This window comes from Lutjanus erythropterus, chromosome 6 (assembly GCF_056507025.1).
Source record: "Lutjanus erythropterus isolate fLutEry1 chromosome 6, fLutEry1.hap2, whole genome shotgun sequence".
Lineage (NCBI taxonomy): Eukaryota > Metazoa > Chordata > Actinopteri > Lutjaniformes > Lutjanidae > Lutjanus > Lutjanus erythropterus.
In genome coordinates this window covers 39,870,623-39,893,489 of record NC_139322.1, presented here as the reverse complement: position 1 = coordinate 39,893,489, position 22,867 = coordinate 39,870,623, and the positions used below count along the sequence as shown (strand labels likewise).

Genomic DNA, 22,867 nt, shown 5'->3' with positions numbered 1-22,867 from the left:
AAGGTATGTGCAAGCAAATAAAAAAAATCAAAAGACACTCCAATGGAGAGTCAAGACAGATCCTCGACCCAAGTCCCATTAACTGCGTATAGTAGCAGTATTTTTTATAATTCCCCATTAAGAAAGACCATTCAAAGCAGCAAGTTTTTCCTCATGTTTTTGACAATATACGGTAGGGGTGAAAGCTGCAGCTGCTACTAGTGTGGAATGAATGGACGGCAACAAATGCTGTCCCTTCAATGCCAACGTAAATCCTGGTTGGATAAGGATTCAAAATTGGATACGAAGATGACATTTGATGCATAGTTTCAGTGTTAAAACTGATAAAATAATTGCTGTCTGTGGTTCTATATGGGCTGTGGCAATAATTTTGAAAAATAATAGCTCGCAGCAACATATTAATAAAAAAGAACTATGAACTAGTTCATTTTTGGAACTGTGAACTTAGTTCAAAATTTTGAATTATGAACTATGAACTGAACTAGTTAATTTTAAAATTTGTGAACTAAACTTTGAACTATGTAGAAAGTGAACTTTCCCAACACTGCTAGTCTAGCAGTCTAGTCTAGTCTAACACTATAGACCAGTCTAAAACATCTCTGTGAAACCAGCTGCTGAAGTCCTGTATTTGAGACAGTTCAACATATCAGTCAACAAACTTCTCCCAGGAGCAGTAAGACAACAACAGAGCCATTTTCAACTCATCAAATCATGATTTTTGTCAGTTTATTAATAAATGTCAGTGTGAACAAAAACACTGATGTGTTTCACAACAGTACAGTGATATAGTTTAGTTTACAGCTCAAAAAACTAAGTGTGCAGTACCTCTTGAAGTACTCAGATCCTTTTCTTCAGTAAAAGTACCAACACAGCAGTGTAAAATAATCAGAGCTCACAGTGAGTTAATAATTCAACTTTATATCCAGCCTCAGCTTGTTGTTTAGTTAACAGTTAGAGACTAGCTGGTGAACTGTAGAGTCTTTGAATCAAACACAGCAGCTAAAGAGACAGATATGTCCCACAGGCAGAGACCAGAGACAGAGCTAAAAGACAATAAATCATCAGATGGACACAAACACAACATGAATACTAATGTCAGTCTGGAACGTCTGGATGTGTTGCTTATCACGTTCACCACAACTTTAAATGTGATGTTGTGTCAGTGTTGTGTTGTCAACTTGTTTCGACTGACCCAAGTACCCAAAAAAAAAAAAAATCAGTTACTGCAGGTTTGAGTAAAAGTACAAAAGTATTCTGAATAAAAAGTTCTGGATCTGCATGAAAAAGTCCCTCTATCATTATTAGATTGTTAATACTGATGTTTTAATGTGTAAACAGAACTTTGCTTGAGGTTTAGTTACTTCTGCTACACATATTTATATATATTGGACTTTGCTCTTGTGCTTTTTGTGAGACGTTGGGTAATTTGACCTCTTTGGCCGTTGTACAGAAATGTCTCTTGGTGAAATGTGACAAGAAGCAGCTACATGCTGTTTTTTGTAAGGGGTCATCAGCCAAAAAGGTTTGTGTTACTAAGTAAGGTAAGGGTTAATAGATTTGTCAGATAGACCTGTGGATCCACTGAGAGCCTCCTCTCCTCTCACCTTTGCTCCTTCATGACATATTAAACTGATTCATCAACATTATCAGTAAACTGTGATTTCTTGGTCACAGGCCAGATTCACTCTATGTGAACTTTAAGCACAGCAGTAAAATCCATTTATTGTCACAGTCAATAAAAACACAATGGCCAGATTGTTTTACAGGTTTCCACATCATGTACCAGACTGTCTGTTCACTGCAGAAAACTGACAACAGTTTGCTCTGCAGTCAGTGTAATCTCTACATCACATGTGTCAAACTCAAGATTCAATTATATACGGCCCGCGAGCTAATTTCACGTGTCTATTATGAATGGCCCGTCGGTAAATAGCACTCCCACCACTCGTACTACAAGTCCCACAATGCACTGCGTCAGCTGCCGCGCAACTTGAGAAATAAATCAGCTCGCAGTCACGAAGACGTGAGCTTCTGTCAAACAACAATGTAAACAGGCTTGTCTGTTTAGACAACTGACTCAGTGCAAAGAAACACAAGTATAAGAGGAGGAGATGAGCTGCAGCTCCACCTGAAACCAGGTAAAAATAAAAATAAGACTGACCCACAGCAGAGAGAGAGAGAGAGAGAGAGAGAGAGAGAGAGAGAGAGAGAGAGAGAGAGAGAGAGAGAGAGAGAGAGAGAGAGGGGAGAGAGAGAGAGAGAGAGAGAGAGAGAGAGAGAGAGAGAGAGGGAGGGAGAGAGAGAGAGAGGGAGAGAGAGAGAGAAAGAGAGAGAGAATATGAACAGATGTGTCCACTTGATATAAAAACTTTTTATGATCATGAATCATAATATTAATGTACACTTCTGTGGTGCGCGATTTTTTTTTACTCCAAGTCTGATTTGTGTACTTTTAAATACTTAATTGCTGCATTATTGTAAGTCATGATGAAGAGTCCAGACTCTGTCTCTCCTCTTCATCTCCTCAGTGTGTGTCAGTGTGCAGTTTAACCTTTTCCTAAAATACTGCTGGTTCTGTGGTGTTACATTTTAAATCTGAAGCCTGCAGTGAACCAGAGAAGCTACAGTTGACTTTTCTATTGAAGATCTCAGTGTGTTTTGGCCTTAATATTAAATTGAGCAGGTCAATATGTTCATCTGTACCTGATGGACTGATGGGTTTGTAATATTATTATATGAACATATAATGCAGTGCCATTGAGGGTTTGCATGATTAAAGTGTGTGATATCTTGTGTGCAGACAAAAAGCAAACATTTTCAAATGTAACCCCCACCTGGATATGTGAGCTTAAATATTCTGAGCTGAAATATTCTCGTTTTCCTTTGTTATTGTTGAAGAAAAAAAATATTTTAAATCTTATTTATTTTATTGAGGAAAATGTTGTTGCAGTGTGGCTGTTCAAATTCATATTTCTGAATAAAACATAGTCAGTTTTAGACAGTTTAATAAACGTTAATCCTGTTTGGCCCGTGACTTAGACTGTGTTTTAAATTTTGGCCCTTTCTGTGTTTGAGTTTGACACCCGTGCTCTACATGGATCTGTTTTTTGTGTTTTTTGAATAAAATGATGTTTTGAAGAAAACCTCTGACAGCTGCAACAATGCTGAAAAGATCATTTGTTATTTTGATTTTTTATGATCCTCTCTCACTGAATATTGAATGGCCAGGATTACTTTTATCTTCAGTTATTAACAACAATTTACAACAATCTGAGAATGTTTTACACTACAGCAGACAGCAAACTTCAAATTTTCAACTGGCAAGTCAAAATTATGACATTAAACTTTAAATTGAATGCACCATAATGCATGAGACCTACAGGGAGATGAAGAAGAAGATGAGACAGAGGAGAAGAGCAAATATGTCTGCCCTTTTCTCACTGTAACACACTCTGCAGTGTAGTTCACACACTTTTGTGTGTATGTTGTGTGAATATGGGAAACAGAAACAGACTCACCTGTCAACAACCCTGACTTGAGGACACATCACAGGAATGTTGCTGAGATTTCACCTCATGCTGCTCCATACAATGTCTTCACTCTTATGACTCCAGTGACTGTCAAATTATACAAACACGGCCTTGTTGACTCTCATGTGATTCACAGATTGTAGTGATGAATGTCCTCAGAGGACATATGAAAACATGTCATCTATCACAGTATTGGACAGGGACTGAATGCTGTCCTGTGTGTCCTGCTGGTAAGATCCAAGTGGATATTGATGTGGCATTTAACTTTGGTAGTTACATATAGGTTGTTTAGTTTTACTACCTGGTGTCAACCAAACTTATCAAACTTACCAGAATCAATATTTTTGTTTCCGTACTTTGGCGTCACCTGGTGGTAGCAATAAGAATGACACTGTAGTAGACAGCAGTGGATGTCACCTTATTCTCAATGTTACATATCTTCATTGAACAGCAATATTATATGTCATGAAATTAAATAGTTGGTTTTCTTTTCAACAGGAAGTGGAGTTAAAACAGACTGCACAGAGTTCTGATCTACTTCCTGTCTGTTCTGCACTGAGGGAACCTTCATGTCATGTGTTATTACTACACAAGCTGTGATGCAGGTAGGTCTGTGGCCATATTATTAAAACCTTAGTGGAAAATGACAAATCTGACAAATGAACAAATGCAGAGCAACACAGTGTGACTTTGTCTGGATTTAAAGCTCTTTGTGTCTCATTATTCTCAGTACTTTGTTTTGGAGCCAAAAAGCACAAGGACTGCTGTAAACTGTAGTTTCTCCACCTTGTTTCTCTTGATTGTTTGATTCAGTTGATCTGAAAACAAAGGAACAAACTTTAGTTTCAAAATGAGGGATACATTTTTTTTCTTCAGCCCTGGTTTATACCACTTGTCATGGTGTGATTTCTTCAAGGCTTTAGACACCAGCTGTGATGAAGTGTTTCTGGTAGGACTTTACCCATGTAACATATTCTCACTTCAAACACATTAAATACAACAATGTCATTGGACATACGCTTCAACCAGTGACACTGTAGACACTCCTCCAGTGTCAGTTTTGGACGTGCATGTTATCACATGTATAATGTGTGTTTGTACAGGAACATCATCAAGAGACACTGAGTGTTCTGACTGCAGTGATGGAACATATTCAGATGGAACATTTACATCCTGTCAGACACACACACAGTAAGTGAAGCTTCACATCACACACATGAATTCTTCATCATGTTCTGCACATTGTTCCTGTCAAAAATGTCCTTCTGTCATTCCAGATGTGAAACAATTAATCTTCTGCTGAACAAAGCAGGAACTGTTTCAACTGATGCTGAATGTGGAGAACAAAGTTCAGACAAGACAGAACTTGTGATCATCATTGTTGTGATGCTTTTGATTCTTATATCAACTGAAGCAGCTTTGATTGTATTATATTGTCTCAAAGTGAAGAAATACAGTGTTTTTCATTGGTGTTTTATTACAAATATAGAAGGAAATGCAAATAATACGGAACATTTAGGTTTTATAATCTCTTAACTGTTATCACTAAGTCTGTTTCACTGCATGTACAGTAGTAAATATGAATGATTTCTCTTCTAATTAATGAAATGATGTCTCATTTATCAATATTTCACAAAAAGGTCTCTCTCAATGGAGAAGGAGCATCAGAATCCAAGGTAAGACAGCAGTGTGTCTCACTGAAATGTTCATTGACTGAGGACTGTCTCTGTGATGTCTTTGCAAATTCGGGCAGCTTGGTTCAGGAGGAAGGGGGGCTTTTTGTTTCATCACCCACCAAAATGTTTTTGCACCTCTGATGAAATATCTTAGGAACTTAAAGTGCACAGAAGGCACTGGAGAACAAATATCAACAAACATAAATTCACACCTGTTAGTGATGCAAACCAAGTACATTTACATCAAGCATTGTACTTATTTTATACTTTAATTCCAATTTATCCAACATTATGCTTCTACACTACATCCCAGAGGCAAATACTGAACATTTTAATCCAAAAGCTGAAAAAAGGTTGTTTTCTGTTTTTTTAGAGATACGTGGTTCTCACGGGACACTCATGCTACAGACATTAGATGGTGTGACGGCACGGGAACAAGCAAGGTTGGAGGGGTTCGGCTGGCAGAGAGCAGGCAGAGGGACAAAAAGGCAGGCAGGTTGGTAGGCAGTGATCTTATAGCAGAAGAAAAACAAAGTATGTATCCATGAAAAAATAGACAAGTGCAAAAAGCCAGGCTTAAAGAGCAAAACCTGAGCCCAGATCTGCACAACCGCTCACTCTCAGCCTCACACTTTTTGCAAAATACTAAACAGTGTTTTTCAAATCACTAAACACTCTTCTCTACATTAGACACAGAAATCTAACATGATGTCACTTTTCAAAATACCACACAAGTCAAAGAGTGGCTCAAACAAAGCCATCAGACACTCAGCTGCTTCGCTGTAACTCTCCAGTCAGCCTTGAGAACTATAAAGAGTCAGCAGGTGAGTTTACCTGTACCAAATTTATCAAATGTGCACCATTGGTTGACCATGTTATAAACTTTGGGTTGACAGTGAAAGAAGCTGATTAGAGTTCAGCCCAACCTCAACAGATTCGCTGCTGCAACAGTCATTTGAATATTTCAACATGAGCACAGGTGAAAAAAACAAAAACAACTTTTGTCTAAAATCACTACAATGTACCCAGACACCCAAAATATGTACAGTGACCCATTTGATTTTATTTCTGTTTTATTATCTGTCAAGCCTCGGCCACACATGGTTTATTTGCTGCTGTGAAAGAGAACTGGAGGTGAAGAAAAAACACGAGTTGTGTTTTTAGGGGCGACTTCATGAAGGATCCTGCTAATGAAGAAACTGAACAGATCATAGTGTGAGCTGTGAGAGACCTGCAGGGGTGAAGGTGTGTGTGTGTGTGTGTGTGTGGCAGGGAAAAGAACTGCGGGGAAAAGCACGGTGAGGAGATTAAAGTAGTTAGTGAGTAAACAGTAAAATGAGGTGGAGAATGAAGGAGAATTACAGTGACGAAGTAAGATATAACCTGTTAAAAATTAATCATGAATCAATTAATTATGAATCATCAAACAACAAAAATCTTTTGTATTCTTGTTTAGTATATTTGTTCGTGCAAATCACTAACAAGAGAACAATTTTTTTTTACCTTATTTCACATTACCTATGTGTTCTTCACAACATGTGGACCCCGTAAGCTATCAGCCAGTCTCTAAAAACCCCACCATAACAACACACACAACTGGCTTCAACAGTGTTACATGTTATATGAGTTATCCCCTTTAAAGACAAAGAAATATAGTATAAAGAAAATAAAGTACTCACCTGGCTGCAGTGACACATCAGGCGCCTTTCAAAAAAATGTTACCTGAATAAAATAGATTTGGCACTGATGAAGTTATGTATTCAATTCAAATAACAAAATACATAATACACATTCACAATGTAGACAGAGGGTGTAAGAAAGTCCAGGTGAACTTCATTAGGTGAATAAGTATAAAAATGGCTTTGTAATCAATTTATTATGTGTAGTCTCTATAGTTTAAAATGCTACATACGATATATTTTTTCTACCACTAATTGCTAAGCTTTTGTTAATGAGTGTAACTGAGGCAAATTAATGAGGCTAACAGGCCTCATGTCGGACAACGCCAGCTGTGGTTAGAATTCCTGGGTAAAAGTAAAGGGTGACATGGGTTCCCCACATATAATGTATTAAACAGAAGTTATAAAAAGATGAATTGGTTTATTACAACATGATTAAAGCAAATAAAGGACCAATTGCCAATGTCAACTTGCCACAGATTGAGGGTGGGGGCACCTGAGTGCTACCAGGAAGCACAGACACAGCCAGGGAAATGACCAAAAAAAAGAGACTAGATTATAAAATAAGTTTGTACATATTATACAAAGCTTGCTAAATAACTTACAGGATTCTTTACCTCAACAGAGCAGCATCTGGCAACCCAGATGTGGCTCCACAGTCAATGCTACCTCAACAACCACAGGACATTCAGGGGCAGCTGCAGTACAATGTAAACCAGTGTTACACATCACAGGAAGTATACACACAGAAAACTGAACCGTTAAAATGAAAACAGTTGAGTAGTTATCTTTTAGGATAAAGCAAAGGTCACAGAGCTCTGCATGCAAAATGCAAATGCAAATACAGAACATTATATAACCTCTACAAATACACTGAGTCAACTTGATGTCAGCGTATTTCAGATTATAAACCAGAGTGTCTGCATATTGAAGAAAAGCTCCTCTCTTCCATGAACTGTCATTAAAAAAAACATGTACATTCAAGTGCAGAGCTGAAAGAGGACCAGAATTCACCTGCCTTACTTTCACTTTCATCTATAAGTAACGGTTCCCAGACCTTCAAAATAAAAGCAGGATTGTTCATGTAGGCATAAGAGGATTAATATGTTTGACTTGGTGTCTATTTTAATTTTGAAATTCACAAATCATATAAATCTTCCTGACCTGTTCTTTATCATCACTTTAATGCTGTCATTCCATCTGTAGCTGTATAGCTGAAAAAGAAAAGTAACTTTAATTTCACTGAATTTATTCATCAGTGAGTATGTAAACAAAATATTGATATGTAAGAGTTGGCACAGACCAGTTCATGCTTTTTACTTTTTCACCTAACTGAGTCAATATGGAGTTTTAATTTTTCTTACAACTTGTGTGTTGACAGCTGATTGACTTTATATTTTGTGTTTGTTAGATACATGACATGGCTGATACCACCACCACAACAACCACCACCACAACAACAATGCTAATAGTGGTAGTAGTCGTAGTAGTAGTAGTAGTAATAATAATAATAATAATAATAATAATAATAATAATAATAATAATAAACTTTGTATATAAAGCTTTTCAGAACAAGTGTACAATTTGCTTTATGATACAGAAATGGTAGACAGTGATTACATAAAAAAAAAAACTATATAAATAGTATTATGCAAAACCTGAATCAGAAATAAAAGTAGATAGAAATAGAAATAAAAATCAGAAGAAGTAAAAAAAAAAAAAAAAGTGCATTAGGAATGGTTTTATTTTGAAAGATGTTAGAACAGAAAGTAGGAGTCGGTTCCTCCTGTCTCGAGCGTATGCGCGCACCCAAGTAAGTAATGATCCACCTTTTAATGCGATCGTTTCTTTAAATAGGGTAACAAATTCTACATATAACACCGTTGAAGCCATTTGTGTGTGTGTGTGTGTGTGTGTGTGTGTGTGTGTGTGTGTGTGTGTGTGTGTGTGTGTGTGTTGATGAGATCGATTACCGCTGTAACTCTCGAGTTGGTCCCCGCCCGTATATTATTTCCTTTGTCCAGGGTGAAAACGAAGGACAAGAAGGAAGAGTGTATTGCATTTAAACACATATATTTCGATAAACCTTTTTACCACCTTGATGTACACGACTAGCAAATGTATCTGCTGTGAATACGAAGATCTTGATTGTTGATTGTTGATGGCTGCTTGTTTCTAACTGCGCTTCACCAGCGGACCAGGACTTTATTTGTGGTTGTTACACCTTTTTGCCACACGGGGGCGACAGAGTTTATCAGCAGCATAAAGTCAATGATCAGGTTTGGAAGTTGGGGATGGACGTGTCATTGCAGAATTATTGAAATGTACAGAATTATCTAAAATAACACCAGACTAGTTTTTAATTCATATTAGTCACAGGTTGATATGAAGCACAGTGTTCTGGCTGTGTTTACAAGAAATATGAACCGTTACACACAGTTACATGATGAGATAAATGAGAAAGTTTAAAAGTGTTTAAAATATCAGTATTTCTGCAGTAAGATGATGTGCTGCTCTGTTTCATATGAAGAGTGCTGTGGTTTTGATCAGTGTGGAGGAACAGTGAAGTGTTTCCTGCTCTCACAGTGACATGACGTCTCTGTGGGTCAGACTCGTGTCTCTGTTCTCTGCTGTCAGACATGTTTTACATAAACGATCTTCAGCAGCATTTCTCATCTTTCTACACTTAAGTGTTATGAAAGTTTGGTGGTGCAACGCAGTACTATGTCACTTGTGTCGCTGTTTTCAGCGCCATCTGTTTTGAGCAAATGAAGAAGAGACACAGGAGAGGGAGGAGGGAGCGCTTGTTTTTGTGAGCGCGGCAGCAGGCGTCCAGTGAGAGCGGTGCAGGCAGAGACAGCGGGAGAGAGAAAACGGAGGAAAGTTAACAGTGGCAGCTCCCTGATCCCAAAATTTAACGTATGCAGATCCTAATGAGATGTATTGATACGCTAGTTCTGCATCGATTTGTTTCTGATTCATGTTCAGCTTTTTACTGATGCAGGCCCGTCTGAACTGATGCACTCATATCTTTATTTATACATTATAGTCTGATGCATCGGACGCATGAGTGAATCGTTACACCCATACAAGACAAACTACAATACATAATGGAACAAGAAGCACCAAATTATTTATGACTGCATAACTGATTCCTCGTCAAAAACTGTTGAATTTCAGTTTGAGTGTAAAGTGATCTAGATCAGGATCCAGTTTCAGATCTGTAGAATTCCACATGTTAACATATGTATTTTAATAAATGTAATATGTGTATATTTCATTCTGTATACTTTGACTCCTATACAAAAACTGTGCAAAAATATCCAAAGGTAGAACACTGTGATAGTTATAAGGCATAATTGTGTAGAGGTCAGCACAGTGCAGATGGTGGTTGTGTTCCATTAGGGGTCCTTCTCTGGTCTCACATCTCAGACCTGACTGGTTTCTCTTCCTTGTCTCTCTGTAGGAGAGGGGTTTGTTATGGAGTGTGTCAGGGTCACAGGGTGTCAAACTTGATTTCTTCTCGGGCCACATCAGTATTATGGCTGCCCTCAATTGGCTGGTTGTAGGTGTAAGACTATATAAATGTATCCACTACTACAGTCAATGATTATTGGACATCTTCAGACTGTGAATAACAAAATCAGGATGCTTTCTTCTCTGAGATATAGTTTATGGATGGACAGACCACAAAAAATGTAGCACAGGTATATAAAAAAAGAAAACACCACTGAAACCCACCACAAGTAGTTCACTGGGTTAGAGGGCCTGTGACTGAGAAAAGACATTAATGTTGCATACAGGGCAACAACTCTGACAAGTGTTGTCTTTATTTGATCATAAAGGTGAGGTGCAGGAACATAAAACTTCTTGCTATACAAAACATCCATGTGTTGCACTACTAATGAGCAATAAGAAAACTCTCACTAGATGTCCACCATAATGCATTAATATGGTTGGATGATATGTTAAAATTTTCCCATCAGCCACCACCAGCCCATCAACTGTTGATAGGCGATATCTTCATCACCTCCTCCTGTCCTCTCAAGACTCAGCTGGGAGACATGTGCATGTGGTGAATTCACTGTTACATTTGCTGCATGTGTTCCCAAAAACATAACAAACTCACGAAGTGTTAAGAAATTAAATACTTTCACACCTGTTTCCCCTTTGAAACAGAAAATCAATACACCTTCTGTATTCAAGTCTTTTTTTTTACTGAACCAAGGTGTGTTAAATCCTCGTAAAACACACTTCTGTTCTCACTTCTATTTTATACACTGTTTGATAGTTTAGTTCAGTGGTTCTCAAACTAAGGGTTGGGTATTTTGGACTTTAATAATTGGCTTTTCTGAGATATTTGTTTTGTTTTTTGTGATGTTGGGGAATTTGACCTTTTGTCCAATGTGCAGGTTTTGTAATGTAAACAAGTTTGAAGGAGAAATGTCTTTTTGGTGGAACAGTGAAAAACTCAGACAGTAGAAAGATGACAAGGAGATTTAAGAAGAGGATGATTTTTTGTAAGCCGTTTAAAGGCTGGAGACCTTTTGACTCCTGGTTTAATCTGCAGCAGTGAGTGACAGATTCACAGTGAGGGTTAGACTAACAGACTGGTAGGATACAAGTCTGAGGTTCCTCTGAGAACCTCCTCTCCTCCCACCTTAGCTTGATTTTATTAATATTATCATTTATGATGGACTATGACCATGATTTCCTGGTCACATGCCAGATAAACTTTCTGTGAACTTTGAGCACAGCAGTCATTCTGTATCATGTTGAAAGTGAAAAACAAAAGTTCCAGCAACACGTATCTATCTGTGTGAACCAGGTTCATCATTTATATGACATGTGAGACGTTGTGTTAGGACAGAAAGCTGACAACAGTTTGTTCAGCCGTCAGTGTAATGTCTACATCTATCTGTTTTCTTCTAGTTTCCAGATGTTGTCCTCGCATGGAGTTAACATTTTACTTCAGACCTTCAGATCTCAGTGAGATCACCCTTCAGCCTGTGAAAACTGTGATCCAGACAAATACAGTCATGTTCAGAAGAAAACCTGTGACAGCTGCATCAATGCTGGTAAAGTAACTTGTTGTATAGCAAAACTGTATTTTTATTTATTTCTTTGTAAAGCTTTTTTCCCTCTGATTCTCTCTGACAAACATCTGCAAACATTTCACATTCAACACTTCAGCTGTCTGTCTTTAACTTGTGTAGAGAGCAGGCTGGATGAGAATAAAAGCTGAGACGATGCTGTTTTCAAATAGAGCACTGGTGACAAAGTGTTAACTATGGGAAAGTTCCTTTTAGTGGTCAGATGCCGGGTGTGGGGATTGTGTTAAAAATAAAGTGTGAAAATACGTCTGTAGCGACTTCAAAGAACAAAGAGTCGCTGAGAGGCTGAGGCCGGGCCTTCCACTTTGTTTGACGCGCTTAACGGAAAAAAATCACTGAGATACGGAAAATATATTTAACTTTTCATTAACGAAAAAGAATTATCAACTTATGATACCATGCTCAAACTCATAATCAAAATGATCACAGTGATCAAAGGAAATAGCGGTCAACAAAAAGTACGGCGACCCCGCTCACCCTCTCTCACTCTAGCCACACACGCACAAAGGAGGTGAGCAGGTGCCTATATTAACTTAACATCCCCGCCCATATCCACTAGACCTTCATATTACCTCATTAACAGGATCATGCAAACCTGAACAATAACAAACACCAGTATTTAAATCAACACACCTAGAAAAATCCCTTGAAAGTCATTCATAGCTCCTACAACGTCTATGCTTATTTCAAAGTGGCTTTGAAATCAAGAAGTGCAAAAATAAACGTTCATTATCTTATTTTTGGGAAAATGTTGTAGTGTTGTAACAGTGGTGAACTGTGACTTTTACAGCTGGGACTTCATTTCAGCCTAAACTGAGCCAGAAACACCACAAATGTAGTAAAATGGAAAAAGATGTTGCTGGGATAAATGGCAGGCAGCAGGCAGCTTGTGATGTGTGTTTGTATTGTGTATCATACACCCAGTAAAGGACAGCAAACACCACACAATGACAGCAGAATAACTCGTGTTTTTTCTAAAGTTTTCTGTATTTAAACTTGTATTAAACAGTTGATCAGTGCCATTTACTCTGTTACTATTGTTTGGATTAATTGGTTAACTCACCTGTCACTTTCTTAACAAACACACAGACTGTCTTTCTGTCCCAGTGTTGAAGTCCTAACTGATGAGTGAACCGCTCTAACCTTTCTCTGCCTGGAGACAACAACAAAAAAATCTGATTGGATAACTGTATTTTGTTGTAACACTTTAATTTCTGAAGCAAATTTTTCAGAAAATGAGGTAGAAATTAGAATTAGAAGACAATAGCCAAATCAAATATAACACATTTAAATATAATATTTGAAATATTGATATCTTAGGGTTTCTTCAGGGTTTCCTTCTGGTGTTGTAGGCAGGCTTGAGGAGTAACATTACATGTAATAGGATTGTGTAATCTGAATACAAAGAAAGGTAACTGTATTCCATTACAGTTGCAGATTAAAAAAGACATAATCAGATTACAGATACATTTAGTAAAAATGGAGATTATTAGTAGGATTACAGTTTTAAAATAAAAAACAATATGCACAGTGCAAACACAGCTGCCAATTCATTATCATGACCTCTAGTAGTAGTAGTACCTCTATTTTCTGGATTCTTTGCTCCTCTCAAAACAAGACATTTGAGGATGTCATCTTAGAGTTTGGGAAACACTGATCAACATTTTTCTTAATTTTCTGACATTTTATGGACCAAACTACCAATTGATTCATGGAGAAAATGGTTGATAAAAGAATGGATAGTGAAAACAAGAAAAATAGATCCAAACATGTGCTCCATACATGTTCAACGATGTCACCATATTTCATATTGAGGTAATCCCAAGGTAACATAAAGTAATCAAGGCATTACTTTAATACTGTGATACTTGGATTATGTTACCAACTATAATTTTTGAACAGGTGATTAGTGACTGTCTCAGAATACATTTTTAAAGTGACCCTCCCAGCTGTGGTTGCAGGGTAGCTTGGCAGATGGAGGAGGACGGACGAGGACACGATGTGTGTTTGGTAGATCACCTGAGCCACGATTTATTCCCCAGCCACAGCAACACCTAACCCGAGGCTGAGGTGTCCCTGTTAACATGTCCTGTGTCTCTTTTCTCCAGACAGGACTTTACTCTTATGTCCTCAGTGACTGTCAAATGACACAAATGTGACCTCAGACTCTCATCTTGTATGACTTCATGCTATAACTCACCTGCAAAGGTTTAAAAAAAAAACTCTGTCTTCTTCTTCACAGATTCTTGTGCTGAATGTATTCAGAGGATGTACACAAACATGTAATCGGTCTGAATACTGGAGTGGAAAAGAATGCTGTCCTCTGTGTCCTCCTGGTAAGATCCAAATGAATATTGATGGGCTGTTTCACTTTGATAGTTACATTATCTGTGTTACATTATTGTCACTTACAACAACCCTGAAAAGAATGAAAACAGAAGGGATTGTTTTTAGTTTAACAAACATTTTATCATAATCTCAAAAAATATTATGTCCTGACAGATATGAAACTTGATATAAACACTAATATGGTAGAATTCAATATGGCAGATAAGTAAATATACATGGAAGGATAAAGTGATAAAAAATACACATTCTTTATTCAGCTGTTTCTTGTCATGTCTTTTACATAGTTTTCATCTTGTTACATCTTTTATGCCATTTTCTTCTTGTTAGGTCTTTTACATTGGCTTTATCTGGTGGTAGTCATAAGACTGACACTGGTAGGCAGCAGTGCATGCCTTTGTCTAGTCACAACATGCACTTTCCTGTCAATATTACATGTTTTAATTAACCAGAAACATTATGCAGAATAAAAGTAAATGGTTGGCTTTTTTTCGACAGGCAGTCGAATCAAGACAGATTGCACAGAGTTCCGATCTACTTCCTGTCAGCCCTGCACTGAGGGAACCTACACGAATAAGTCTAATGGACTAAGACGCTGTTTTCTCTGCAGAAACTGTTTTGAAGGTAGATTTCTGTTAATATCTCCTATTGCTAGAAATGTATGACTAATGGCTGAAATGCAACACATCAGCTGAAACATGCCTGCAGCAGAGTGCATCCATTATTATCAAGTGAAGCTGCTACACCGACCACAGACTCACACACAAATATCACGGTGTTCATATCTATTTTCTCTCTATGCACGTCTACCTGGCCCTAAATAGTAAGTATGTGACAGTGAAGAAGCTCGGGTGACTCATTCTTTAATTAAGTCAGTACCAGTTAACCGTATAACCCGGTGCATTATTTGACTTTCTCACAAACAGACCCCAGACAGTTCAGACTAGCGGTCTTGCCTCCTCCTCACCTCTAAACACTGGAGGCCCCCACGGCTGTGTGTTCAGCCCCCTCCACTTCACACTGTAAACCAACAACTGCGGCCACAAACATGGTAGAACTGGGCCCGTCAGCTCAGCACAGCAGGGGCTTTCATTTCCATACACACCTGAAGGTGTGTCTTTTAACTTAAGATGAGCTTGAGGAGGCTGCAGTCGAGTGGCTGTGAGATGGTGGATAAACTGTTTATACACAGAGAACCTGTCATGGACACCAAATATCTCCACCCTGGTAAACGAGGCTCAGAAACAACTGCATTTCTAAATAAATCACCCTGTGTCCTTGTAGTATCACTTACTAAAAATCAATATGCACACAGTGAAGGGGATGACCTATGTGGAAAAACCTCTTCAGAAAACACAGCTAGCAAACAATCTCACAAAGTCTGTGTAGCAGATATTGTCCCATGTATTTCAGCTGTAAGCCAAGACTGAAAGGCTGCTTACTGCAAGTCCCACTGTTAATGCGGTGAAAGAACTGAGAAAACTGTCGCTGATCCAGATGCTCATTTGATGAGTTTACTGCTCACTGACTGATTTTGTAAAGATTAAAATTACAGACTGTATGCAGAAACAAAGACCTCATATGTTTTAGTATGTTCACATTTAATCTCTGTGTGTCTCAACAGGCTCCGGTTTGAAACTAAACACGTCATGTACTCCAAAATCAGATGCAATTTGTGAACCACTGGAGGGATACTTCTGTACAGAAAATGCAGAGGACGGCTGTGCGGAAGCACAGAAACACAAACCCTGTCAGCCAGGACAATACATCAGTCAAACAGGTTGGTTTTCTTGAGCTGACTTTAAGATTATAGGTTAAGTTTAAGTTTTAAGTCAAACACCAAAGGTCAGGGAACGTGACTGTGATGACAGCTTGCACATTAAAGCAGTAAGTGGTGATTTGTGACCACTGGATAGCAGAGAGGAAACACTAAATCAGATCAGTTGAGCCATCCAGTCAGCCTACAGCCGTCAGTGATCTTTAGGATGATCAACCAGCTGCACTGAGTAAAAACACAGAAGCTGATTAGTGGAAAGACACAAACATAATTTGAATAGATCAAGTTGGGAAAACAAACTGAAAAATCCCAGTTACTGTGCTACTTTCTGGCTTTTATGTTAGTTTCTATTCAGTAAAAACTGCCTGTGAAATTGGATGTTTTTCCTGGATGACTGGAACAGGAGAGCTGGAGCAGAAGCTTAACCTTCTCATTTTTGATAAGCAGACTGAAAAAAAAGCCCCCGAGTGAAAGGGAAAGACATTGATAGCTGCATCCTTCAGTGAATGGAAAACCCTGAAATTGTTCATCTGCCTCACCTGTAGATCACTTTCTCAAATGCTCCATGCTTTACCACATACTGCCATCTGAGCCATCTCAGCAGTATTATCATCTCAGCTATTTCCTAGCTTCAACCGCTAGGAGGTGGTTGGCTGGTATGTTGGATAGTCATAGATGCTCTTCGACTCTCTGGAGCTGCATGTTGCTCACCAGTCGAGGATGTTCCATAACCATAACCAGTGCAGTGTGTTTTATAGTCATTTAAATGAGATTGTGGTTGAGGATGTCTACTGGATCTGCCAGGTGTTCAATCCATAGCATCTGTCAACTCTAACCCAAAGGACCATGTAAAATATTTGTTAATCAAGACTGAATGTCAGATTCAGAGACACTGAAGAGTGCAGACCAGTTGAGGTTTATTGAAGATGCAGACAGGTGGTAGGGCAGGGTAGGTTGACATCAATTGATGTTGGTTTTATTCATTGCCTGGTCAGAAAAAAGAGGTCACACACTGGAATATTTCATTGAACCGCCTTTAGCTTTGATTATGGCACACATTCACCATTGCATCGTTTTGATAAGCTTATGCAATGTCACAACATTTATTTCTGTCCAGAGTTGCATTAATTATTCACCAAGATCTTGTATTGATGATGGGAGAGTCAGACCACTGTGTAAAGTCTCAAAGCTTCTCAGTGGGGTTCAGGTCTGGACTCTGTGGTGTCTCATGTTCCCTGAACCACTCTTTCACAATCTGAGCCCCATGAATCCTGACACTGTCATCTTGGAATATGTCCGTGTCATCAGAGAAGAAAAAATCCCTTGATGTAAAAACCTGATCATTGATTATATTCAGGTAGTGAGCTGAACTCATTTTTTGGACACATAACATTTCTGAACCTCGACCTGATCAACTGAAGCAACCCCAGATCATAACACTGCCCCCACAAGCTTGTACAGTAGACACTAGGCATGATGGGAACATCACTTCATCCACCTGTCTTCTTACCCTGATGCCCCCATCACTCTGGAACAGGGTAAATCTGGACTCATCAGACCACATGACCTTTTTCCATTGATCCACAGTCCAATCTTTATGCTCCCTAACAAACTGAAGCCTTTTTTTCTGATTATCTCACTGATAAGTGGTTTTCTTAAAGTTACACAGATGTTTAGTCCCAATCCCCCGAGTTCTCTTCACACTGTGTGGAAATGTTCTTACTTTCACTTTTAAACATAGATGTGAGTTCTACTGTTGATTTTTTATGATTTGATTTCACCAAATGTTGAAGTGATCTCTGATCACAATCATTCAAGATTTTTTTCGGGCCACATTTCTTCCCTGAAGATGATGGTTCATCACTATCCGTCCAGGTTTTAATAATGTGTCAGACAGTTCTTAACACAGTTTTAGTAGTTTCATCAATCTCCTCAGTTGTTGTCTTTGCTTGATGCAGGACAATAATTTCACTCTTCTGAAACAGAGGAACATCTTTTCCATGACCACAGGATATTTGTCTTCTAACATGGTTGTTAAAGAAATGAGAAGCTCCTCACTGCATCAGTTAGAGTTCAATAACTTGTTACAAGATGAAACATATTGTTCAAGAAAAATATTCTTTCAGGTCCAAGATCTTGGCTTGTTCTGGATAAGCTTTATTCACTGCGCAGTGGAGACAGCCTCACAATATGGTGATAGGGTACTGTCTGCTGGAGTCAGGTTGTTGTCAAGTTATATACAGTTAGCAGAAAATCACAGGAGGTTTAGAATGCAAATGTCACCAGAAGGTTCAGGAAGCTTGTTTCCTTTTGTTCCTAAATGTGAACTAGGCGCTAAACCAATGGGAGAGCGTCTGAGCAACCCAAAGTGGAAGTCTGTGATTATAATAGCAATGGGTTCTCATATTAAGAGGGACACAGACTAAAAGGGGAGAGCAGTTGGGGGTAGGTAAGGTGTGATATCAGGGAACAACTGGGCTCTCCTCACAATACAAAGGGATTCATATACAGAGGTATGCTAATAAATGTAAAAGGCTGACTCTCAACAGACACACTCAAATTCACTCAACAGAACATACAAAATAAGGATCAAATAGAAGAAAATATCTTCTTCCACAATATTAATCACTGCAGTAGTTATACAATAGAAGGATCTTGCTTAGTTAAATCCAGTTGGTGACTGTTTTTTTGGCCAGGCAGTTTATTTTCACTCAGTCATACAGTTGCTGCCAGTGGGGATCCCAGAGTTCTTCAGAGGTTATCAATATCATCTGTTTTAGTCCTGACCTCAATATTCCCAAACCAGCAGATCAGACAAGTTGAAACTGATTCAATAAAAGAGAAAACTTTTTTGTCCACATTAAAAGAGTGTAGCTTCTTCAGTAACATGTCTGATGACATATATGGGTGTGACATGTCTATGCTGAACTAGATAATAATCATCTGTGTTTGTACAGGAACATCATCAAGAGACACTGAGTGTTCTGACTGCAGTGATGGAACATATTCAGATGGAACATTTACATCCTGTCAGACACACACACAGTAAGTGAAGCTTCACATCAGACACATGAATTCTTACAGCAGCAGTGAATTCATGGTGTCCTACAGATGTTCCTGTAAAAAATGTTCCTCTGTCATTCCAGATGTGAATCACTGAATCTTCAGCTGATCAAACCAGGAACTGTTTCAACTGATGTTGAATGTGGAGAACAAAGTTCAGACAAGACAGAACTTGTGATCAGCATTGTTGTTGTTGTGTTTGTGCTTTTTTTATTCATCATAGCAGCTGTATTTATGTGGAAGAAAAAATGGTCACCAAAAGGTACAGTTTGCATTCAGACAATAAAAACACTATTATATTTTTGATAATATTTCCAGTCACATCATTAAGTTATTGATTATAATGTATTTCACTGGTTATGTTTTATTACAGGAAGAAACAGAAATGTAGACGATCCAGAACAGGTATGTGTTATTTTCTCTAGGGTTGTTACTATGCCTGTTTCACTGTACATACAATAATAAGTAGGACTGATTCTTCCTCTAATTAATGAAATTATGTCATTCATTCAGCAAAGTATGAAAAAAAAGACTCATCAGAGTGGAGGAAAAGACAAACCATCAGATGCAGTGGAATGTCTACCACAGCAGCAGGTAAGACAGCAGTGTATTCTTCATTGTAATGTTGATTAACAGGACTGTCAGACTCTACACTGTGATGTCTGATGGGACAGAATGGCTCAAGAGTCACAGCAGTCATCTAGTAATCAGAAGGTTCTTGTTTTGTTCCCTGGGTCCTTCAGAGAGAGTGTCAAAGTGTCCTTTAGCAAGACACTGAAGTCCTAATGATCTGATGAGCAGCTTGACACCTTGCATGGCAGCCTCTGTCATCAGTTAGCATGTATTGTAAAACACTATGAGCTGTCAGTGGACTACAAAAGTACTGTAGAAATACTGTCCATTTACTCTTTACAGATGTACAAAATGTTTCTCTTTAAACTGATTGTTCTTCTCTCCTCAGGACACTGTACTTCAGGTGTAAACATGAAGACAGTTCTTTCGGATACTGCAGTGTAAATGTTCTCTAGAATCCAGTTATCATCATATTGGATACTGGGACATTGTCTATGCAGTGTACAGAAATTATGCTCCCCTGTTCTGCTCTGCCTGACAAAGTGAACACATCCTCTACAGAACTGCTGGTCTTCATTTGTAAAATATGCCGGTGTGCTTCATGCTCCATGGAGCTCCATGCTCTGATTGGTCAGATGGTGCAAGCTCCGCCCTGTTTATGTGAACACGCTCATGTCTAAATTGAGAAACCCTGGTTTGACTCAGAGGTGATAACCAGCTTCATGTGAGTTTATCCTTGACTGCTTTTGTTAGATCACTTAAAGATAGCTGGTTTATGTTGGATGTGCTTTGTAGCAGAGGCTCCTGGACTTCAGACAGACTTAAAACTGTCATAAACCAGAATATAAAGCTATAAAAGATGGCAGATATAATGTGTCCTCAACTGACACATGATGGGACAAACAGACAAAGAGGTACAGGACAGAGGCAGCATGTGGGACCACATGTTGAGTATTCCAAGTTCCCAAGAGTTTAATTAGACAGTGTTTTGATTTGATGAAACATTTCAACTTTTTAATGTAAATTACTTAAAATCACATTTTACTGTTGGTCAGCTAACTAATTAAAAACAGCAGTACATGAGATTATGCATTATACATATTTTTCACATGTAAAAATACTTATTCTATCTTTTTGTAAAGCTGTGTTTTGTTTTTTGTATGGTTTTATGTAGGGATGCACCGATCTGAAAATTCTGACCGATACAGATATATTAATATTGCTGTTATAGCCGATATAACCAATATTTACCGATATCGATATGTTTATATTTATATATATACATATATATACATATACATATACATACATATATATATGTATATGTATATATGTATGTATGTATGTATGTATGTATGTATATGTATATGTGTATATACATATATATATACATATATATATATATATATATGTATATATATATATATATATATATATATATATATATATATATATATATATATATATATATACATATATATATATATATATATATATATATATATATATATATACATATATATATATATATATGTATATGTATATATATTATATATAAAAAGCCCTGGTCCTCATTTGACGCTCCAAAATCGAAACAAGCGAGCGTCAAGTCAGTTTGACGCGCGTCAAGATGCTTTCAGTGCGTGTTCTGCCATTTAGAACAATGGGTGCGTTTCAAATCGCGAGAGTCAGACACCTTTAGTGCGTTTTGGCCTTTCCTTTATTTTCAAAATGGAATCAATCCTGTGCCTTTGTCACTGACACTGTCACATGCCCAAACAAATACAGCATGGCCAAATATCCCTCCCCCTCCCTCTCCACCTCCCGACAACACATATGCAAATAGCAACTAGATGGATATAAACATCGGTTGATAATATCGGTCCAGTTTTACTCATCGGACCGATGCCGATGTGTTAAAAAATGCCGATATATCGTGCATCCCTAGTTTTATGTATTGTATGTGTGTATTTACCGGAAAGTTATCAGAAGAACTGCAACATTTCTGATCAGGTTGTTTCCCTTTAAAATGAGTGCAGCACCAAAAAAACTGTTGTTACATCATTTCAGACCACAACAAGTACATTTTATTTATTAGTTTCTGACTGTGGGAAAAACAGCAAAATTCCTAAAACTGCTGCAGGATTTCCCTCGTTGTATTGCAAGTCCAGTGGCCTATCAGGCCTGAGCATTGGGAAGTTTTATTTTCTGGGGACATTTTTTTAAAATGTTTTTTAAGCTAAAAGGGAAAAATAGATACAATGCTTGGAAAGCTCATTAGTGACATCTGTAAAACTTGAATGCACCATCGAGGAGCAAAGACTCTTCCCATCTGCTATAGATATAATTATTTTGGTCACGTTGGAATTGTGCCACGTATTCCACAGACGAGGTGTGTCAGAAAAGTAACAGGACTTAGTGTGCTGTGTGAGCTATGAGTAGGGATTAGCAGGTTGCATCAGCGTGTGACGTAATGTTGAGGAGTACATAACTGCAATCTCAGCTCTCTGCAGCCATTGTATATTTTTTCATATGCTTTTGTTAACAGTTCCTTAATTTCAGGCCGTCAAACGATGGGCACAGAGCAACGAGCCAACCTGAAGTTTTGGCTGGGAAAAACTCCGTCAGAAGCTGGAAGAATATGAGACGCTCGAGGATGTCCTGACACATCTGCATGCGCCACTCCTGGTCATCGTTCAGCAGCTTCAGCACCATCTTTACGCAGATCTTCTGCATGCACAAATCTTCAGTGATAATCTTCCAGATGCTGTCATAGTTCATGCCCAGGTCACTTGCGATCAGTCGAACAGTCAGCCAACGACCTGCCTCACGTGCTAAACGCTGGCCTCATTCCTGCTCGTTGAAAGCTCTCCACTCCTGTGGTCGTCTTCCACATCCTCGCATCTCTGTTTGAACCTCTTGTGCCGCTTGAAAACCCGTAAGCATGACATTGTGTCATCTCCGTACACTTGCTGCAGTATTCCGAGTGCTTCTGACAAAGTTTTCCCCAGCCGGACCAGAAACTTCAGGTGGGTTTGTTGCTCTATGCTCATCGCTTGACAGCCTGAAATTAAGGAGCTGTAAACAAAAGCATGTGAGAAAACATACA

The 22,867-nt window shown here is 38.3% G+C and overlaps 2 protein-coding genes and 1 pseudogene across 5 annotated transcripts in view; all 3 read left to right on the top strand.

The window, feature by feature from the left end:
- The window catches only part of LOC146325724 (tumor necrosis factor receptor superfamily member 5-like), a 65,452-nt gene that overhangs the window by 19,331 nt on the left and 23,254 nt on the right, over window positions 1-22,867 (top strand). The window lies entirely within an intron of this gene.
- On the top strand, window positions 212-5,239 carry LOC146325727 (tumor necrosis factor receptor superfamily member 5-like; annotated as a pseudogene).
- On the top strand, window positions 11,642-22,506 carry LOC146325726 (tumor necrosis factor receptor superfamily member 14-like). 4 transcript variants are annotated; one of them, XM_084721863.1, is made up of 9 exons: window positions 11,642-11,963; window positions 14,242-14,335; window positions 14,844-14,969; window positions 15,970-16,125; window positions 19,080-19,167; window positions 19,269-19,447; window positions 19,559-19,590; window positions 19,699-19,779; window positions 22,321-22,506. In XM_084721863.1, the coding sequence occupies exons 1-9, from the start codon at window positions 11,790-11,792 to the stop codon at window positions 22,357-22,359; spliced, it is 969 nt and encodes a 322-aa protein (XP_084577989.1). In that variant the 5' UTR covers window positions 11,642-11,789; the 3' UTR covers window positions 22,360-22,506. The 4 variants fall into 4 exon arrangements, with proteins under 4 accessions (XP_084577989.1, XP_084577991.1, XP_084577990.1 ...); XM_084721865.1 differs by lacking the exon at window positions 22,321-22,506 and adding an exon at window positions 20,147-21,004 and having other exon boundaries at window positions 11,644-11,963; XM_084721864.1 differs by lacking the exon at window positions 22,321-22,506 and having other exon boundaries at window positions 11,648-11,963; window positions 19,717-20,095.